The 21,490-nt window shown below is 46.0% G+C and overlaps 1 protein-coding gene across 2 annotated transcripts in view; it reads right to left on the minus strand.

Annotated features, from left to right (window-relative positions):
* Positions 1–21,490, minus strand: part of iars1 (isoleucyl-tRNA synthetase 1) — a 174,257-nt gene that overhangs the window by 45,260 nt on the left and 107,507 nt on the right. For both annotated transcript variants that reach the window (XM_055648264.1, XM_055648265.1), the window contains 3 exons: positions 9,648–9,822; positions 8,717–8,829; positions 3,878–3,973 (listed from right to left, as the gene is read on the minus strand). In XM_055648264.1, coding sequence (XP_055504239.1) covers positions 3,878–3,973; positions 8,717–8,829; positions 9,648–9,822 — 384 coding nt within the window. The remainder of the gene's footprint in view (positions 1–3,877; positions 3,974–8,716; positions 8,830–9,647; positions 9,823–21,490) is intronic.

Consider the following 21,490-nt stretch of genomic DNA (forward strand, 5'->3'; position numbering starts at 1 on the left):
TTACCACCCTATCTACATGAGATTCCACCTTCAGGGAACTATGCACAGTTATGCCTAGATCCCTCTGTTCAACTGCATTCCTCAATTCGCTACCATTTACCATATACATCCTATTTTGATTTGTCCTGTCAAGATGTAGCACCGCACACTTATCAGCATTAAACTCCATCTGCCATCTTTCAGTCCACTCTTTCAAATGGCCTAAATCTCTCTGTAGACTTTGAAAATCTACTTCATTATCCACAACGCCACCTATCTTAGGATCATCTGCATACTTACTAATAAATTTACCACACCATTATCCAGATCATTGATGTATATGATAAACAACAGTAGACCCAACTAAGATCCCTGAGGCACCCCATTAGTCACTGGCCTCCAACCTGACAAACAGCCATCCACCATTACTCTCTGGCATCTTTCATTCGGCCACTGTTGAATCCATCTTGCTACTCCACTATTAATACCCAACAATTGAACCTTCTTAACCAACCTTCCATGTGGAATCTTTTCAAAGGCCTTACTGAAGTCCATATAGACAACATCCACTGCTTTATCCTCATCAATTTCACGAGTAACCTCTTCAAAAAATTCAAGAATATTAGTTCATTATATTATTTTTATAGAATGCAATTATACATAATTATATATGATTACAGTCATATTCACATCATATATATATATATATAGATGGTATAATATATAGTTTAAATAGACTGCAACATGGAAATAGGCTCCCCATGGTGTAATAAGGGCATTGGACAATAGATGGCGCTTACTTTTCAGATCTCATTTTCTCATTAGTTTAATTAATTAATGTGCAACTTTTGGCAATGACGAGTTATGACTTCCTTCTCAATTATATTTCATCTAAATCTGTGTAAAAGTTCATGTAGTTCCGAGACGTGGGACACGAAAATGGATTTCTAGACACATTTTTGAGGCTCGGCCCACAGCCTACAAACAATGTGATGCATAATGGAATGACAGTAGGCTCATAAGGAATTAAAAGTGCTTGATCTCACAAAGCCAACCAGCACGAAGCGCACAAAACTGTATACTCTGTAAATTGGCAAATAGTGTGCATCATTGGGAAATTGCTTATGTTTTAAACACAGTCAATAAATAGTATTGGAATACGATGATGCACTCTACATGTTGAACAAATAGAATGATTTCCATCTATCCAAGTATCAACTTTAAAGGATCAGATCAGAACAAACAAAATTGAAGGTTTCAATACAATTACCTCTATGACAAGTAGAAACAAAACATGTCAACAATACATCAAGGAACAGCAAAAATATAATTGGGACATCGACTAGGTTTTCATATCCTTGCTTCAGTTCAAAATTCAAAACCACATCAATAAAATGCAACAATGCCATGGCAATAGTAAGTTCATTTATCAGCTTTAAAATCACTCATTAAACTTACAGAATATTAACTTGACTAGGTAATTGGAAACAAGAAGATAAAAACGATATATCAGATAAAAATTAAGATAGGAAAATAATCTCAAAATGTCTTTGTCTCTAGTTGGAATATAATTATTTTCTACTCTGAATAGGTACATTCAATTTTGTACATACATAAGTACTAAATAATTATTTGTTAACTTTTCAGAATGTTCTATGCTGAATATTCTGAAAAAGTACACATAATTTAACAAGACTTCAAACAAAATAAGGACATTTTAACAACTGCTATTTAGTTTAGCTTCGTTTAGAGATATAACATGGAAACAGGCCCTTCGGCCCATCGACCGGTGATCCCTGCACATTAACACTATGCTACTCGGGACAATTTACATTTTATACCAAGCCAATTAACCTACAAACTTGTATGGGAGAAAACCAAAAATCTCGGAGAAAACCCAAGCAGGTCATGGGGAGAAAGTAAAACTCCGTACAGCAGCACCCGTAGTTAAGATCGAACCCGGGACCCAGGTGTCTGGCGCTGTAAGGCAGTGACTCTACTGCTGCGCCACCATGCCGCCCCTTATTGACCATTACCGAACAAGTTTCAGTAATTATTACTATGATATGGAAGATAAAACATTAACTGTGAAAACAAAACTATTTAATTTAGTAAACTCAAAAAGTAGTGCTGCCAAAAATCTACAATTAGGATACAGGTAATCAGATCAATAGAATTGTGGCATTCAATTTGTAGCACTAAGATTGATTGAATAATCCACTTTAATAAAACTGTGAGTTCATCATGACTTAATCATCTGGGGTTTTCATGTTTTGCACTACCTGGCCTATATTTTGACAGTTCCTTCAACTTCTCGGGCACCAATCATTATTTGCCCTCCAGGAAAACAGAAAATGAGCTGACAGAGACTGTCCACTGGATACAAGCTAACTCTGAATGACACTTCCAATTTTTACTCTTAGCAAAAAGCTGCAAAAAGGGTTTAAAACAGGAAATTCTTTTGAGCCCTCGAGTGTTTCTTTTAAATTACATATTGATAACTGCTAATTTATTAATTTGGTAGATCAATTTAATAGATCAAAAATCACAACTGGGCATTCACAAATTTTACAGAATTATTATGGGGAAATATAACTAATATTTATAGCAAAATTCAATTATCTGCAATGGGAAATGAAAAATGTAATACATTTAGAAGCTGCGAAAAATTTACGACTCATTTTTTTCCTGCACATGCTAGAGATTTTGGTAAGTTAATAGGAACTGTCACCCAGTATCGTAAGAACACGTGATACACAAGTACCTTCTGAATTTGTAGTCGGCAGGGCAGTACTCTGCATAAGTAGGAGCTGTCCAGAACGTTCCAAGTCCACTTTGCTTTCAAGTTGATCAGAGCAAATGCTCATGATCAACTTGAATTTTGTCCTATGTCCATAATCCTTCCATTCCCTTGAATCTATCAGTGCCATGAATCTATCAGTGATGGCTGAATAATTGCAGTATTTTGTGTTAGAGAATTCCAAATGCTGGGGCAGGGAAAAGGCAGATGCATTCACATTTGATGAGCAATAAAAGCATTTTTTTTTAATTCTATGCTTTTATTCCAGAAGAAATTTAGTGAATCAACATCATGTGTCTGCAGTCACCTCACTATTATAACACCACCACTTGAGCATGAAGAACCTCAGGTTTAAAAATAAAAGCTGATGGATTATCTAAATTAGTAGCTATGTAAAGTAGACAGACAAATTATGAGAATCTTAACTCTGTTCTTAGCTACCTCGGCAGCAGCCATAACTTAAAATTAGCTTCAGCAGCTCGAGGTTAAATTGAGTTTGGGAGTAAAAAAATGAGGCAGGTGAGGAAAAAAAATATCAGCACTGCTTGTGCTGTGGGTTTTCAGCTATGGAGAGAACCGAGATCTGCTGTGGTGCACATCTATACAGTCTGCCAATATTAATCATCTTGACTCACACAGGAAAAGAGCTAGTTTGGTGAAAATCTACAGAATACCTCTGGATAGAAATGAGTCTCTGTCACTTGCATTTGATGTGCAAAATAGCAGTGCCTATGCTCTGACATCAACAAAATATATTAACAAAAGCAGAGTCAAATGTTCACGCTCTACAATATTTTGCGCCTGATAGAAATGGAGGTCACATTTCCACCCCGGGTATGCATGGAATTGTACTTTACCAAAAATTCAAAATGTAGGAAGGCAGAAGATGATTACAAAGACAATGTTGGAAACTCAGATATGACATCATTAGGAGGAATGGTTATCATTTTGGTTGACACCTGTCGTTAGATCTTCAACTAAAATGTTAAACCTGCCTCTATTTCCACCAATGTTGCCTGACTTGCTGAGTGGTTGAGCACCTGTTTGATTATAGATTTTCAAAAGATAGGCGACTCTTTAAAGGTAGACTGAACTTGCCTTTTTCCGAAGCTTTTGGATACGATTTATAACTTCTCTTGCCACTCCTTCATCCACCATTGATTGGTCGGGTGTGACATCTAAAAGAACCAAAGCCTGAAAAAATGTAAAAGCCTTTTGAAAAATTATTCAAAATGCTGACACTCCACACTATCAAATGAAACAAGTAAAGTATATTAGATCATAGTGAAGTCTGAAGGGAACAATTTTAATACATTCCTCATAAAGAGCTGCAATAGTGTTAATAGTGAAAGTGAAGATCAACACCAGGAATTTTCTTCCTTTTCATAATAAAGAGAATTAAGAGATCAAAATTTGTATCTCCAGTATTTAAGGGAGCAATTCATCGATTATATTTGGGGTTCTAATTAACATGCTAGAGATTCTATCAATAATACTGTGTAATCGCCCATCACCAGTTATCTCACTTTAGACTAGAGAGGCAACAGGCGCTTTGGCCCACCCTGTCCGTGCCGACCTTGTGCACTAGCACTATCCGACACACTAGGGGCAATTTACAATTTTGCAGAAGCCAATCGATCGACAAATCTGTACGTCTTTGGAGGGTGTGAGGAAATCCTTGCGGTCACATGGAGAAAGAACCAAATCCATTCAGACTGCACCCGTAGTCAGGATCAAGCCTGGGTCTCTGCCGCTGTAAAGTAGCAGGACTAACGCAGCACCATTGTGCCTCCCAGTTCATTTGAACGTTCTGATAATGTAATCTGTACACAGTACTCAGAAGAATGACCTCCCCCTTGTAGGAATCTCTCCAGTCACATTTCTCATTCATCCTTCCTCACCAATCTTAAGGGCTTAGGTGACCTTATTTACGAGTGCAGGAGACTCTGCGCTCGCCACAAGGTCGCCACATGTTCGTAGGTGGTCTCTGGTGAGTCACCTTCATGGTCGATAGGAGTTCCCGCATTGTGGTAACTAGTCACGGCCTCGTGTTGAAAATTTTTCTGCGACCAAGAATTGGTCGCCATGGAGAAAATCGATACTTTTGTAGTCGTAGGTGCAGTGGTAGTGGGGTCACCAAGTCGTTGTAGGTAGTCGAGGTAGCTGTAGGTAGTTTTAGTTAATCTCCTTTGCTGACCGGGGCATTTTCATTGGCTCATTGGGGGAAAAAAAACGTAAGCACGAGCTTTCAGAACCGAAAAAAAAACTGACCGGTCATGTTAAATGCCCACTAAACTTCACAGCTGTGTATCTCTGGCTTATTAAAAGTTGGCTGGCTTCTTAAAAGTCTCTACTCCTTCTACCCTCTCTTCTCCCCTCCTTTAAAGTCCTCCTTTAAAAGACTTACCATACACTGCGCTAGCCGTCTGTTCATACCGGTATGTGTCTGTCATATGGGACTGTCAAATGAGGAAAGATTGAAAAGACTACGCTTGTATTCACTGGAGTTTGGAAGGATGAGGGGCAATCTTATAATCTTATATATTACTAAAACTCTGTTCTTGACCGGTTTCGGCTTTCTGTGCTGCGGTTTCCGTGAGTACGTCGCCACCTACGGCCGTCATTTTTGGCCACCTCGCTCAGAGCCCCCCTCCGCCGCGTATGTGCCGAGGATTTTTCCCGTCGATTAAAATTGACAGAGATATTAATGTTTTTACAAGATTCCCCATTCTCTCTGCTGCCCCTGCTGGAGGGAGGGGGAGTGACTATAAAACCAGGAAGTGGTGTGCCTCAATCAGTCTCTGCAAGTGGTGTGCCTCAATCAGTCTCTGCAAGTGGTGTGCCTCGATCAGAGCTTTGAATGACACTGACAAATGTCTACAGCACTGTGAGTACCCTTAATTTGGTTTGAAATCCTCTCCCCCCTTCCCTCCCCCCCCCCTCTTTTCCCCCCCCCCCTCCCTTCCCCCCCTCTCTTTCTCCCTCTCTTCCCCCTCCCCCAACCTCTCTTCCTCCCCCCCTCCCTTCCCCCCCCCTCTCCCTCCCCCCCCTCTTCCCCTCCCCCTCTCTTCCCCCCCCCCTCTCTCTCCCCCCCCCCTCTCCCCCCCCTCTCTCTCTCTCTCTCTCTCTCTCTCCCCCCTCCTCCCCTCCATTAGCGTGAGTGGGGAGGGGGGGGGGGTAGTTAGTGTGTGACGCTGCATGCCGCCTCCCCCCCACAACCACACGTTGGGGGAACAGACCCAACGGGTCTGCAGTTGGTCTAGTCTATATTACTAAAAGTCTGATCTTGACCGCTTTTGGCCCACTGTGCTGCGATTTCCGAGAGAACGTCACCACCTATGGCCGTCATTTTTTGCCACTTCGCTCAGAGTCCCCCTCTGCCTTCCTGCACCAGAGGATTTTTCCCATCGATGAAAAATCAGAGAAATATTAATATATTTTTTTTAATTGCCATTCTCTCTGCTGCCCCTGCTGGAGGGAGGGGAAAGGACTATAAAAACAGGAAGTGGTGTGCCTCACTCAGTCTCTGCAAGTTGGAAGAAGCCATCTCTCTGAGCTCTGAATAACACTGAACACATGTCTACTCAACTGTGAGTGCCCTCCCTCCAGCAGCTGAGTATAGAAGTTGGGATGTAATGTTAAAATTGTACAAGGCATTGGTGAGGCCAATTCTGGAGTATGGTGTACAATTTTGGTCGCCTAATTATAGGAAGGATGGCAACAAAATAGAGAGGGTACAGAGGAGATTTACTAAAATGTTGCCTGGGTTTCAGCAACTAAGTTACAGAGAAAGGTTGAACAAGTTAGGGCTTTATTCTTTGGAGCGCAGAAGGTTAAGGGGGGACTTGATAGAGGTTTTCAAAATGATGAGAGGGATAGACAGAGTTGACGTGGAAAAGCTTTTCCCACTGAGAGTAGGGAAGATTCAAACAAGGGGACATGACTTGAGAATTAAGGGACTGAAGTTTAGGGGTAACACGAGGGGGAACTTCTTTACTCAGAGAGTGGTAGCTGTGTGGAATGAGCTTCCAGTGAAGGTGATGGTGATAAAAATAAATTGGATAGTTATATGGATGGGAAGGGAATGGAGGGTTATGGTCTGAGCGCAGGTATATGGGGCTAGGGGAGATTATGTGTTCGGCACGGACTACAAGGGTCGAGATGGCCTGTTTCCGTGCTGTAATTGTTATATGGTTATATGGTTAATGTGGTTTGAAAATGAAAATATTGTTGGTTTGAAGTAAAAAGGCACTGCCTGCAAAAGGTTGTTTATGGGGTATGGGTTGAAGTAAAAAGGCACTGCCTGCAAATGGTTGTTTGGGAGGTTTGGGTTGAAGTAAAATGGCACTGCCTGCAAATGGTTGTTTGGGGGGTTTGGGTTGAAGTGAAAAGGCACTGCCTGCAAATGGTTGTTTGGGGGATTTGGGTTGAAGTGAAAAGGCACTGCCTTGCACCCTGCTTGAAGTGGTCTGAAACTGCACTTGAATTTGGTGGCCTTGCACCCTGCTTGAAATGGTAGGAAAATGGATTTGAATTTGGTGGCCTAGTACTCTGCTTGAAATGGAATTTCAAGGAATAGCTGTGAGTCAACTGCCAGCCCACCAGCCGTGAGTGAGCTGCCAGCACATCAGGCTTGAGGGACTGAGCTGCCACCCCAAGAATCCATTTGGCCCACAATGTTCACACTAGCCCTCTGTAGACCAGTAGTCACTGCAGCCAACAACACCCATACCAGCGCTCCAGAAAACCTCCCCCCCCCCCACACTGGCCACCAATACTGGAATTGGGGGAGAGGTGGAATATTGCGTCGGGGGACCAGCCCTCCTGTGTGAACATGGGACCCAACCGGTCCCACTTAGTCTAGTAACATATAAAATTATAAAAGGACTGGACAAGCTAGATGCAGGAAAAATGTTACCAATGTTGGGCGAGTCCAGAACCAGAGGCCACAGTCTTAGAATAAAGGGGAGGTCATTTAAGACTGAGGCGAGAAAAAACATTTTCACCCAGAGAGTTGTGAATTTATGGAATTCCCTGCCACAGAGGGCAGTGGAGGACAAATCACTGGATGGATTGAAGAGAGAGTTAGATAGAGCTCTAGGGGCTAGTGGAGTCAAGGGACATGGGGAGAAGGCAGGCACGGGTTCTTGATAGGAGACGATCAGCCATGATCACAATGAATGGCGGTGCTGGCTCGAAGGGCCGAATGGCCTCCTCCTGCACCTATTTTCTATGTTTCTTTGTATCACTTTGGCTTTGCACCGTGTGAATTTCAGACAGCGCTCCCCCACTTTCCCTGGCCCCCGCTTAGCTGTGTGTGTGTGTGTGTGGCTCTGACGGTTGCCGTTCCAGTTAGCGGTTTTTCAGTCGTGTTGAAGCAACAGCCTCGAGCTTGAAGGTCGTAGGCAGTCCGCTGAAAAATTGCCTAAGTGGAGAGGTCCTTTACTTTCCCTAGATCTCCTCTTTCTCACCACCCCCTAACACTTCTGACATACACTCCACTGTTTACAATGATAGAACTTAGTAGTTGAAGTCGTTTTATTGTGCTCATCGCTGACCTTTCTATGCAGTAATATATCTGAGCTTGGGCTAGTAGGCCAAACCAGGGGTTGCCATGAACCATAATCTGCATATTCCAGGCCAACACAATTGGGAGCCAGTAGATTATTCAGTCTCGGAAGGAGTTGCACCAGAAAAAATCCTCTCATCTGCTAAGAACATTGATTTATCATTTACCCCACTTCCCCCTCTCTCTTTCCTTTGCCCTCTCTAATTTATGGTGCATGAGTAGATGAACACCAAAAACAACGTTTACCGGGTAACCAAGGCTAGCTAAACAGTATCCCAAGTACAAAGTTACCAATATCACGACTGTAATTGCACTGGTGTGACTGATTAATATGCAGTATATATTTTCCTTTTTAAAAAAGCACTTACTTGAAAATCAGAATGAGCTTCATACTGTGCGCTTCCTGCTGTACTTGCATCAAATGTATACATAAGACGCAAGTCCTCCTCGTGAAGTTCATGTCCTTCCACAATTATGGAACCTGTTAACAGAACACTGAGCTTGTAGGATCACACCAGCACATCCACTGATTTGTGACAAGAAATAGATATCGAGTTCTTGACTTTTGGAACTCCTCCAATTGTAATCTTGACCACACTCACTACATACTGACTTTTCCATGGAAATGATTAGCATCACCAGCTTCTTTTCGCTGGTACCACAAACTGATGCATTGGGAACAACTGACCTCAATACCAGTTCTTGAAACTGTGAAAAGTAGTGGTAAAGGAATAGATTAAGCTAGTTTACCTCTGTTAAAATTAAAACTAAATATGATGTTAAAAATGAAACAAAATAGGAAATTCGCCAGCTCTGAGCAAAATTTTGTGTTGGTAAATTTGCTCACCGAAGAAAAGTACTTTTCTTAAATGTACATCTCAAGGAATAAAGAAAATTTGGGCAGGAGTCGGCCATTTGCTCCTCAAACCTGCCCTGTCATTTAATATGATCATGGCTGATCTGCCCAAGGCCTCATCTCCTCTTCTGTGTCACTTTTTCAATAGCACTTCTTCAAATTTAAAAAACTTTATTCAGTTCATCTTTAAATACACCCAATGATTAAGTCTCAACAATACTCTGGGATACAGAAATCCAGAGATTCACCACCCTTTAATGATCATCTCAGTTTTAACTGACTGCCTATGTCCCCATGTTCTTGACTTGGATAAAAACTTAGATGAAAAACTACAACATGATTTTTCTTTCTTTTAAAATATGGCGATGACACATACACTAGGGTTTGAATAGGAGAGGACTTTTCATTATGTTATAGCAAGGCAATAGTTTCCTAATACACACCTGACTTTTGGAATTCTTCCAATTGTACACTCTGGAGTCCCTTGATGGCGGCTGCAACAGATTTAAATGCTCCCTTTAGGCGCTTTCCTAACACCATGTGATCTGGTTCTGCCTTAAGCCGAATGCCATACTTGTCTTTATCTGTGGACAATGTCAGCTGACGCACATTTAGTTCCTATGAGGAATTATAAAACAGTCGTGACTAATTAGACATTTTCAGCCATTAGATCTTTAATGTATTAGTTATACCTTTTTTAAAAACTGTACATAATTTTACATTTTAATTTACATATTTAGCTTTTTCAACAATAGGTTTTGATACAAAATATATGAATAACTATCAATATCTGACTCTAAGTAAGTACATTTTATTTATATAGCACGTTTAAATCAACTCACGTTGAAACCAAAGTGCTTTACATAAAAGAAATAATGAAATAATAAAGTTTCCGTACATCCATAGAAAAATAAAAAAATCAGAAAAATTACATAACACATTATAGAATTCACCAAGAACGTCCCCCCACAACAGAATCAAAATTTTCCACTGTGGGGAAAGGCAACAAAAAGTTAAGACCGTACATCACTAACTCTTCCTATACCTTTGAGAAATGTTGTACTTGGTTTCAGTGTGTTATATGGAGGGAGTCAAAATGAAGTTAGTTCCCTGACAAGGTCAATAATTTATTCCTTGTCCATCACTTTTTTTAAATCATGGCTCAATAAATAACAACTAATTCAGGAACAGGTGACACAATGGGGATATCAGTGAGCACACTGTCAAGGAGAATGATTACAGTTTCTATTTTATAATACAAAAGGAACAAGAGCATTTTTCTTTTACTTTTCCTCTCCTTGAAAAAGGACAGCATGGAAAAGAGAAAATAAATCTATGCCAACTCGTCTAGGCCAACCAATATGCCCCATCAAAGCTAGTCCTTTTTTTTCGGCATTCGGACCATACTCCTCTCAACCTTTCCTATCTATGTAGCTGTCAAAATGTTTTCTTGAGTAGTATTACTGTAGCTGGCAAAAACTACTTTGTTTCCAATGAAAATCCGCTTGGGAACACTTTGGTGTTATATGAAGTAGGTAAATAGAGTAAGGTCACACATCAGCTATGATGTAATTAAATTCCAGACCACAGTTTAAGGGCTGAATTGACTAATCTTGTTCATTTGTTCCAGGATCGAAAGGATAAACCTACCATAAATCAGGTTAACAGATTTTTTTAAAATAAAATGTTAAAAAGGATTATTGCTGTGGAACAACAAGTTTCTGAAAAAAATGAACAAGTTGCCCATTGTTCCACAATTCACCCTTAATAATTTTAATTCTATGTTTAATTTAAGAATGCTTAAAATTATTAAAAATTCAAGTATATTTTGATTGTTTAAAGTAAATTATGATTACTCTGGTTTTAAACAAAACCACGAGGCTTCCAGAAAATAACATACCATAAACAACAGCTTGTCACACTTCTATTTCCTGTCTATTAATTAACATTATGAATACTAGCATATACTGGGGAACAAAAGCTCTCCTGTTCAAAAGCTCGCTGTATTTTTACTGCGTAATTAATTCCCTCATACAGTTGGCCAACTGCTTAATTAAGTTTGAGACAGATTATCCTTGAATATACTCATCAATACAATGATTGTTTAATCTTAAAGTGTTACAATATTTATTCAAACATTAAACAAGATCTGGACCCAAAAGTTTCAAATCTTTTAGATGGAATGGAGAGGGTATTATAGAAACATAGAAACATAGAAATTAGGTGCAGGAGTAGGCCATTCGGCCCTTCGAGCCTGCACCGCCATTCAATATGATCATGGCTGATCATCCAACTCAGTATCCCGTACCTGCCTTCTCTCCATACCCTCTGATCCCCTTAGCCACAAGGGGCACATCTAACTCCCTCTTAAATATAACCAATGAACTGGCCTCGACTACCCTCTGCGGCAGAGAGTTCCAGAGATTCACCACTCTCTGTGTGAAAAAGGTTCTTCTCATCTCGGTTTTAAAGGATTTCCCCCTTATCCTTTAGCTGTGACCCCTTGTCCTGGACTTCCCCAACATCGGGAACAATCTTCCTGCATCTAGCCTGTCCAACCCCTTAAGAATTTTGTAAGTTTCTATAAGAAACTTACGTTCTTATGGTTTTATACACATGTTTTTTAACTCTCTAGATAAATTAATGAAAGTGCAACATTTTAGTAGAAAAAGATGAAAAACCACATTATTTGTTGCAACACAAGAGACTGCAGATTCTGTGATCTTGAACAAAACCGATCCTGCTGGAGGAACTCAACGGGTCAGGCAATATCGGTGAAAGGAATGTTGAGACACCATTCCAAGTTCAGGCGCCTTCTTCAAGTAAAGGGGAGATAGCTGGTAGAAAGAGGCAAGTGGAAGGGGCGGTGCAAGAGCTGCCAAGTGATGGATGGATCCAGAAAAGGAAAAGTTGAAAGATAAATGGTTCTGTGGGGGAGGGGAGGGTGGAGATGGTCGCAAAGGCTGGAGATGATAACTGGGCTGTGGATAGTAAAAACTGAAAAGAAAGGAGGGCAAGGGGTGCTATGTGAAATAAGAGGGAGGGTTGATGGGAAGATGGAGTGATGGAGAAAAAAGATGTGCATTAAAAGACCTGGTTAGATCAGAAGAAGAGAGATTCAGGGGTGGGGGTTGAGAAGGTTACCCAAACTTGGAGAATTTAACTGTTCATGCTGTTGGGTTGTAGGTTACCCAAGCAGAAGATGAGATGCCGTTCTCCAGATTGCATGTGGCCTCGCAAGTGGCCTGGGAATGGTAGGGGAATTGATGAAGTGGCAACCATATTATTTGTTGAGATGATTTCTTATGAAATTATAAATATTTAACTCCTTTAATTGGCCTGGGCTATGAAATAAATATTCTTTTTTTCAAGACTTCCCGAGAGTTTAACAAAATATTCATCTGTTTCACTAATGCATTAATTTGAATTATACCACAATCTCTTTCATCACTATAATTTTTGGACACAACCGGCATATCCTCATAGAATACTGTTCAAACTATGTCAGAGACAAAAGTTAGGATTATAGCAATAGTAATAATTTATAAATGGCAATACAGATCCACCATCTTTTTCATCCACATTTTAATGTTGACTAGACCAAGCAGGCAGAGGAGGGGGGGGGGGGGGGGGGGGGGGGTTTGTGGCCCTTTTTCCCACACTAACCCCCCCCCCCCCCCCCCCACACGCACGCACACACACTCACACTAACCACCGCACATACACACACACTTGATATTATATTTATATTATTCATTCGCTCCATTTACCCAATCCCTGCCCTCTCCACTCACGCATAGCCCCCAACTCGCATGCACGGCTAGAGAGAGGGAGAGAGGGCAGGGACACAGAGAGGGCAGGGGCAGAGAGCGGTCAGGGGCAGAGGGAGGGCAGGGCAGGGGCAGAGGGGGGCAGGGGCAGAGAGCAGGCAGGGGTCAGGAGGGGAGGGCAGGGGCAGAGGGAGGGCAGGCAGGCAGAGGCAGAGGGCGGGCAGGGGCAGAGGAGCAGAGAGCGGGCAGGGGCAGAGGGAGGGCCAGGGGCAGAGAGCGGGCAGGGGCAGAGGGAGGGCAGGGGCAGAGGGAGGGGGGGCAGAGGGGGGACAGGGGCAGAGGGAGGGAGGGGGGGCAGAGGGAGGGCAGGGGCAGAGGGCAGGAGGGGCAGAGGGAGGGCAGAGGGCAGAGGGGGCAGAGAGGGGGGGCAGAGGGGGGCAGGGGCAGAGGGGGGCAGGGGCAGAGGGCAGGGCAGGGGCAGAGGGAGGGCAGGGGCAGAGGGAGGGCAGGGACAGGGGGCAGGGCAGGGGCAGGGGCAGAGGGAGGGCAGGGAGGGAGGGCAGCAGAGGGCAGGGCAGGGCAGCAGGGAGGGGCAGGGGCAGGAGGGCAGGGCAGAGGGCAGGCAGGGGCAGAGGGAGGGCAGGGACAGAGGGAGGGCAGGGACAGAGGGAGGGCAGGGACAGAGGGAGGGCAGGGACAGAGGGAGGGCAGGGCAGAGGGCAGGCAGGGGCAGAGGGAGGGCAGGGACAGAGGGCAGGCAGGGGCAGAGGGAGGGCAGGGGCAGGGGCAGAGGGAGGGCAGGGACAGAGGGAGGGCAGAGGGGGCAGGGGCAGGGAGGGCAGGGGCAGGGGGCAGGGAGGGAGGGCAGGGGCAGGGGCAGAGGGAGGGCAGGGGCAGAGGGCAGGCAGGGGCAGAGGGAGGGCAGGGGCAGGGGCAGAGGGAGGGCAGGGGCAGAGGGAGGGCAGGGGCAGAGGGAGGGCAGGGGCAGGGGCAGAGGGAGGGCAGGGCAGAGGGCAGGCAGGGGCAGAGGGAGGGCAGGGGCAGGGGCAGAGGGCGGGCACGGGCAGAGGGGGCGGGGAGGCAGAGGGAGCAGGGGGCGGAGTGGGGGGGGGCAGAGAGGGAGCGGGGGGACAGGGAGGGGGGGGGAGTTTGAGAGGGTGAGGGGGGGGATGCGCGATGTCACAGGGGAGGGCTGGTTCCCGAACGCAATACTCAATCACTCCAGCTCCAGGCTCCGCTTCTGCCCAGGTCCAGGTACAATCGCCGAGCTCGGCCTGTGGCAGCAACGTCCCCGCCATGCGCCGAACCAGGGCGAGTAAAGGGTCCAACTTGCTCGTTCTTTCTGCGTCTTTTAAATAACTGGGGGGGGGAGGAGCAGTTGGGGGGGGGGTGATGTCACTTGCAGCGCGAAGAAGACGGGACACGACGCAGACCCGTTGTGACGTCATGAGCGAAAGACAGTCGTTTTAAAATTAAAAGTCTTGTCAGATTTTTGAACATTTTCAGTAATAACTTGAGAATCGTTTTATGCGCACACACACACACACACAAAACCAAATGTATAGATCAATTCAAATTTCTACTAAAACTTTTAATATTGACAATAAGAATCTATCAAGAAAATTTTGGTGGACTCCATGATGTTTTCCCTAACTGTGTCCAGAAAGATACTGTCAGCCTTCAAACCAATCAACTCAGTCACAAAGCTTTGAAAAAAGCAGCTGAACTCTAAATCTCACTTTTAAAAGAGAACTGTTATTTTTTAAGCAGTTATTCCATAATTTAGCATCTCTCACAAAATGCACAATGCAGAATCTCGTGCCCAGAGTAGGCAAATTGAGGACCAGAGAGGGCATAGGTTGAAGGTGAAGAGGGAAATATATACTAGGAATCTGAAGGGTGACTTTTTCACACAAAGGGTGGTGGGTGTATGGAACAAGCTGCCAGAGGAGGTAGTTGAGGCAGGGACTATCCCATCATTTAATAAACAATTAGACAGGTACATGGATAGGACAGGTTTGGAAGGATATATACCAAATACAGGCAGGTGGGACTGGTGTTGCTGGGACATGTTAGCTGGGCTGATGGGTCTGTTTCCACACATTATCACTCTAAAAGAAACCTCCTTCCATGTACATCTTATCAGGGCCCAGAGAATCTTATACATTTCAAACAAGTCATCCCTCAATCTTCTAAACTCCAACGGATAAGTGGTTAGCACTTCCAACTTTTCCTCAGATGGTTAAGAACCAATTCCTGTTACTTGTCTAGTAAACTAACTTTGACGTGGTTACAGGCATCCTTAAACAAGGAGACCAATTTTTACAGTAAGTGACATAGTGTATTTTGGCACCACAAATCTCAAACAGCTCTCTACACGGTAATAAACTGAAACATTTCAGTGTTGACTTCATTATTCACAGACAGCACTTTGCTTGATGAACCACAGGTACTGTATTAACAACTATGTATGTTGAGAAACAAAATTACATGCCAGAATCCATTAGGGATTCCAATCATGTGCCCCAACAAAGTTAAATTATTTATGATGTGGATTCCACTTATTACTTATGAAAGTGTAAGCACATTCTAACAATGATCTGGCTACTTCCAAATAGGGTAAAATGTTTGATCAAAGTCTGCCACAGAAGGTAGTTGAGGCCAGTTCATTAGCTATATTTAAGAGGGAGTTAGATGTGGCACTTGTGGCTAAGGGGATCAGAGGGTATAGAGAGAAGGCAGGTACGGGATACTGAGTTGGATGATCAGCCATGATCATATTGAATGGCGGTGCAGGCTCGAAGGGCCGAATGGCCTACTCCTGCACCTATTTTCTATGTTTCTTTCCTTGTACTCTTTTTGTAATGGTACCAGCGCCTCTAAAAGTGTAAGACTAGATTTTAATTTTTTTCAAAATGTAATTTTATGCTCTTCAATTTTATTACAAAAAGATTACTAAAATGAAGGGATGGACAAAAAAGAAATAGCTTGATTTACAATTGATATGCATAATGGCACATTTTTTGTCTAAAAAAAATTACTGGTCTCTCCCATAAAAATGTTAATGTACATAAATGAACACTAAACTATACCAGAGTGGATTGGTTCAATGAGCAAACCAAAGTTTTAAAAGTAGATGAATGAGTTGAGTTCTATAATGCACAGGCAATTTAATCCCATTAATTAAAAAAAGGAATTGCTGGAAATACTCAGCATGATCAGGTTGTGGGAAGAAAAATTAAGTTAATGTTTCACATCAAAAACCCTCCATCAGAACTCTTAAGCCAGCCAACTGTAGAAATTGGTAAAAGTTACTGGAGACGACAAATTTCCTTAGCCTTCTAAGGAAGTAAAAGTGCTGGTATGCTTTTGGCCATAGATCCAAGGGATGACATGACAGCGAATCGAGGTGTTGCAGTGAAATTGCATCAAGATGCTTAAGAAGAAGAAAATATATTAGTATGGGCATTACACTTGAAGAGGCTGAAATGGTAATGATCCTTTGAATGCACAAGCTGGCCAGGTGTAAGTAGAAGAACCCTGACTGGATTCTGGTTGCGAAGGGCAAGGGTATGAGAAAACAAAATTAATACTGCAACCACAATGAACGGGAATCCCCCAAACCACTTCTATGACGCAATCAACTCTTGCCTTAGTAAGAACCTATCTATATTACTAAATCTTGACCGCCTTTGGCCGACTGTGCTGTGATTTCCGAGAGAACGGCGCCACCTGCGGCAATCATTTTTGGCCACCTCGCTGAGAGCCCCCCTCCGCCGTATGAGTGCGGAGGATTTTTTCCGTCGATGAAAAATGAGAGATATTATTGCAGCCCAATTGTTTGCCTCGCCCTTTTTAACAAGTTTGAGTTCACAAAATGAATTTTGGTTGTCGGGTAGCTGCAGCCCAATTGTTTGCCTTGGCTTGGCTTTTAAAATCGTTGCAACAGTTGGATGCCTGCCCAAGCATCCATACGGTGCACAATGTCTATACTAGCCCTCTGGAAACCAGTACCTTCAGCCCGCAACACCCATACTAGTGCAACAAACACCCCCCCCCCCCACTGGCGAGCAGTATTGGAATTGGTGGAGGTGGAATATTGCGTTGGTGGTCAGCCTTCCCGTGTGATGCAGGGACCCAACGGGTCTCACTTAGTCTAGTAACCACTATAATTCTAGAGTGCCCCAGTGTAGTTGCACAACAGATCTGATCTTGCTAACTCTCCACTCTGCATTGGAGCACTAGGACAAGAAGAACACGCACATCAACTACAGCTTGCCGTTCAACATCATCATCTCCTCTAAACTTATCAAACACAGGGTACTGGGAATTTGCTTGTCCCAATGTAATTGGATCCTCACCTTCCTCATCTGCAGACCTCAATCATTATGAAATTGGATCAACACTTCCTCCACAGTGCAGGAGCCCCTCAGGGCTACGTTCTCAGTCCATGCTCTAGTCCCTGGTCTGCTCTCTCTATACCCATGACTGTGCAGCTTGACACAACTCAAATACCACCATTGTTGGACGAACCATGGGTAACGATTAATGAGGCTACAGAAGATAGATTGATAGACTGAGTGAATGGTGCCAGAACAAAATTCAACGTCAGCAAGATCAATGAGCTAATTATAGACTTTGTAAGGCGAAAGCCGAGGATCAATAAACCCGACTTCATCGATGGCATGGTAATGCAGAGTCATGAGCTTCAGGTTCCTGTGGGTGCATATCTCTGAAGATCTGTCCTGGAGCCAGCGCATTGATGCATCACATAGAAAAATCATCAACGCCAGTACTTCTTGAGGAGATTTGATATGTTGCCAAAGTCTATCAAACTCCTAAATATCAAGCTTCTACTGGTGAGAACATACTGACAGGTTGCATCAAGGCCTAGTTCAGTAACTTGAAATCCTAGGAATGAAGGAGGCTGCAGAAAGTGGGAGGGATTGCCCAGTGCATCATGGATAATGATCTCTCCATCAATGAAGGGATGTACAGGAGGCATAGCTAGTGTCAAAGACCCACACCACCCTGGCCACACTCTCATCTTGCTGCTACCATAGAGAAGGTGGTACAGGAATCTGAGAAAGGTGATCTCAAAGTTCATGAACAGCTTCTTCCCAGCAACCATCAGGCTTTTAAACCACACTACACAACTCTAACCACAACCCATCACAGCAACGATCTACTAAGGACTTTGTTTTTGGTTACACTAAGTACTTTGGTTTTGCACCCTAAATGTCTAGTTACTGATCATTAATTTGTTGTTGTGGCGGTACTGGCGTCCGTGGACTCCCGATACGCACGAATCTTGGCTGCGTTCCCGGACATTCTCACTCCGCAGTTTCATTCAGCAACCCCCAGCCACGGAGTTGTACATTATATCCCGACTACCGGCCCACCCCTCCATGAACGAGCACGACGACTGCCACCAGATAAACTGCGTCTGGCACGGCGGGAATTCCGCACGATGGAGGCCTTGGGGATCGTCCGCCCTTCGAGCAGCCCTTGGGCGTCCCCACTCCACATGGTCCCTAAGTCAAGCGGGGGCTGGCGACCTTGTGGGGATTACCGACGGCTGAACGCTGCAACAACAGCGGATCGATACCCCGTACCCCACATCCAGGACTTCACGGCCCATTTGGCTGGGGCCACATTTTTTTCTAAAGTGGATCTGGTGCGGGGTTATAACCAGATCCCGGTTCACCCGGATGACGTACCCAAGACGGCTATCATCACGCCATTCGGGCTTTACGAGTTTACTCGGATGCCGTTCGGCCTCAAGAACGCTGCACAGGCCTTTCAGCGCCTCATGGACGGGGTTTGTCGGGACCTCGAATTCGTGTTCGTGTACCTGGACGACATCCTGGTGGCCAGCCGCTCGCAGCAGGAACACTGCGCTCACCTTCGAAAGCTCTGTCAGCGGCTCAGCGAGCATGGTTTGGCCATCAACCTGGACAAGTGCCGTTTTGGGGTCAACGAAATTGACTTTCTCGGCCACCGCGTGACTGCGCTAGGCGCAGTTCCCCTACCTGACAGGGTTGACGCAGTCCGTCGGTTTCCCCGCCCACGCACGGTGCGCGGCCTGCAGGAATTTGTCGGCATGGTGGCATTCTACCATCGTTTCGTGCCATCCGCAGCCCACATCATGCGGCCCCTGTATCAACTTCTGGCGGGTGGGCAGCCGAAGAGCGTTGAGTGGACCCACGAGGCGTCGGCAGCTTTCGACGGCGCGAAGGAGGCCCTTGCTCGGGCCGTGCTGCTGGTGCACCCGCGGGAAGATGCCCCGACTGCTCTCACTGTGGATGCCTCGGAGTCGGCAGTTGGTGCTGTGCTGGAGCAGCTGACGGGCGGAGTTTGGCGGCCTCTGGCCTTCTTCAGTCGGCACCTCAACCGCGCGCAGACCAAGTACAGTGCGTTCGATCGTGAGCTCCTGGCTCTGTACCTGGCTGTGCGCCATTTTCGTTACTTCCTGGAGGGCCGCCCGTTCACTGCCTACACCGACCATAAGCCGCTCACTTTCGCCCTGCAGAAGGTTTCCGACCCCTGGTCCGCACGTCAGCAGCTTAGCTTACATCTCCGAGTACACCACAGCCATCCGCTACGTCAAGGGGAAAGAGAACCGGGTGGCCGACGCATTGTCCCGCCCTGCTATAAATGCCGTGTTCGAGGTGGCGCCCGGATTGGACTATTCTGCTCTGGCGGCGGCACAGCTCACGGACGACGAGGTGCCCGCCTACCGGACTGCCATCTCCGGCCTCCGCCTTGAGGATGTCCCTCTCGGTCCTGGGGGTATGACAATCCTGTGCGATGTGTCGTCCGGTCAGCCGCGCCCCATCGTCCCTGCCACCTGGCGCCGGAGAGTGTTCGAGGTCATCCACGGACTGGCTCACCCATCAATCCGGGCAACAACGGCACTGGTGGCAGCTCGCTTCATGTGGCACGGTCTGCGCAAGCAAGTTGCCCATTGGGCTCGCACCTGCATCCCGTGCCAGACAGCAAAGATCCAGCGCCATGTCCGCGCACCTCTCCAGGAGTTCGGTCTACCTCACCGGCGGTTCGACCATCTCCACGTGGACATTGTGGGGCCCCTTCCACCGTCCCGGGGCATCACCCACCTTTTGACCATGGTGGACCGCTTCACGCGGTGGCCGGAGGCCATTCCGTTGGCTGACACCTCATCGGCTACGTGTGCTCGTGCGTTGTCCGCGCACTGGATTGCTCGCTTCGGGGTGCCGGCGCACATCTCCTCCGACCGGGGGCCACAGTTCACCTCCGAGCTGTGGTCAGCCATGGCTCGCTTGCTGGGGGTGCAGCTGCACCACACCACGGCTTACCACCCGCAGGCTAACGGTCTGGTGGAGAGGTTCCACCGGCAGCTGAAGGCGGCATTGAAGGCACGGCTCACCGGCCCGGACTGGATGGACGAGTTGCCGTGGGTCATGCTGGGCATCCGGACCGCTCCCAAAGAGGACTTGGCCTCATCATCGGCGGAGCTGGTGTACGGGTCAACACTCACAGTGCCCGGGGAGTTTGTGCCGTCGGCGCCGGAGCATCAGGAAACGCCCTCCTCCGCCCTTCAACGCCTTCGCGAGCGAGTTGGCAGGCTCGCACTCGTCCCGACATCCCGCCATGGGACATTTCGACCACACGTGCCAATGGCCCTCACGGTCTGCCCATACGTCTTCCTGCGCCATGATGCCCACCGGACGCCACTTCAGAGGCCGTACGAGGGCCCGTTCCGGGTGCTGGAACACGGGCAGTCGACTTTTGTCCTGGACATGGGGGGCCGGCCGGATGCCGTGTCGATTGACCGTTTGAAGCCGGCGCACCTGGACATTGACCAGCCGGTGCTGGTTGCTCAACCTCGGCCCCGAGGGCGTCCCCCCTCACGACTCCCTCCACCTGTCACTCCACCTGTCCTCCCGCCGGCCCCTCGACCTGTCCCTCCACCTACGCCCCGCAAGCCCCGGGATCTGCTGACTTCCGCACGCGGGCCGGCCGGGTCGTGCGCCCGCTGGTGCGTTTTGTGCCTCTGGTTCTGGGGGGGGGTCCTGTGGCGGCTCCTAAGGGTCGTCCCATTATACTGCCGAACCCCTCGGCACAGGAGTGGTGCAGTCCGGAGGCGGTCCTTAGCCGGAGGGTATAAAAGGCAGGGTTTGGGTGCCATCTTCCCCTGGTTTCGTCTTCCCCTGAACCGGGAGGAAATAAAGTATAGTGCTTCTCAAACTGCGGACTACTTGCCTCATTCTGAGACCCACGCACTACATTGTATTATTTATTATTATTTGTTTACTTACTGCATTAATGTAGCAAGTAAGAATTTCATTGTTCCAATCCTGGTACAAATGGCATTAAAACATATTTGACACTCTTGATTTCATATGATCCCTGTCCAACACTTCCCTTTCCTAATTTCTCGACTGCCATTTTAGTTAACTGCCAAAAATAATTAGCACACCAACTCTCACAGGTGCCAATATTTCTTCCTACAATGGTTCCTTTAGACTATTGCA

Source organism: Leucoraja erinacea, chromosome 16 (assembly GCF_028641065.1).
Source record: "Leucoraja erinacea ecotype New England chromosome 16, Leri_hhj_1, whole genome shotgun sequence".
Classification (NCBI taxonomy): domain Eukaryota; kingdom Metazoa; phylum Chordata; class Chondrichthyes; order Rajiformes; family Rajidae; genus Leucoraja; species Leucoraja erinaceus.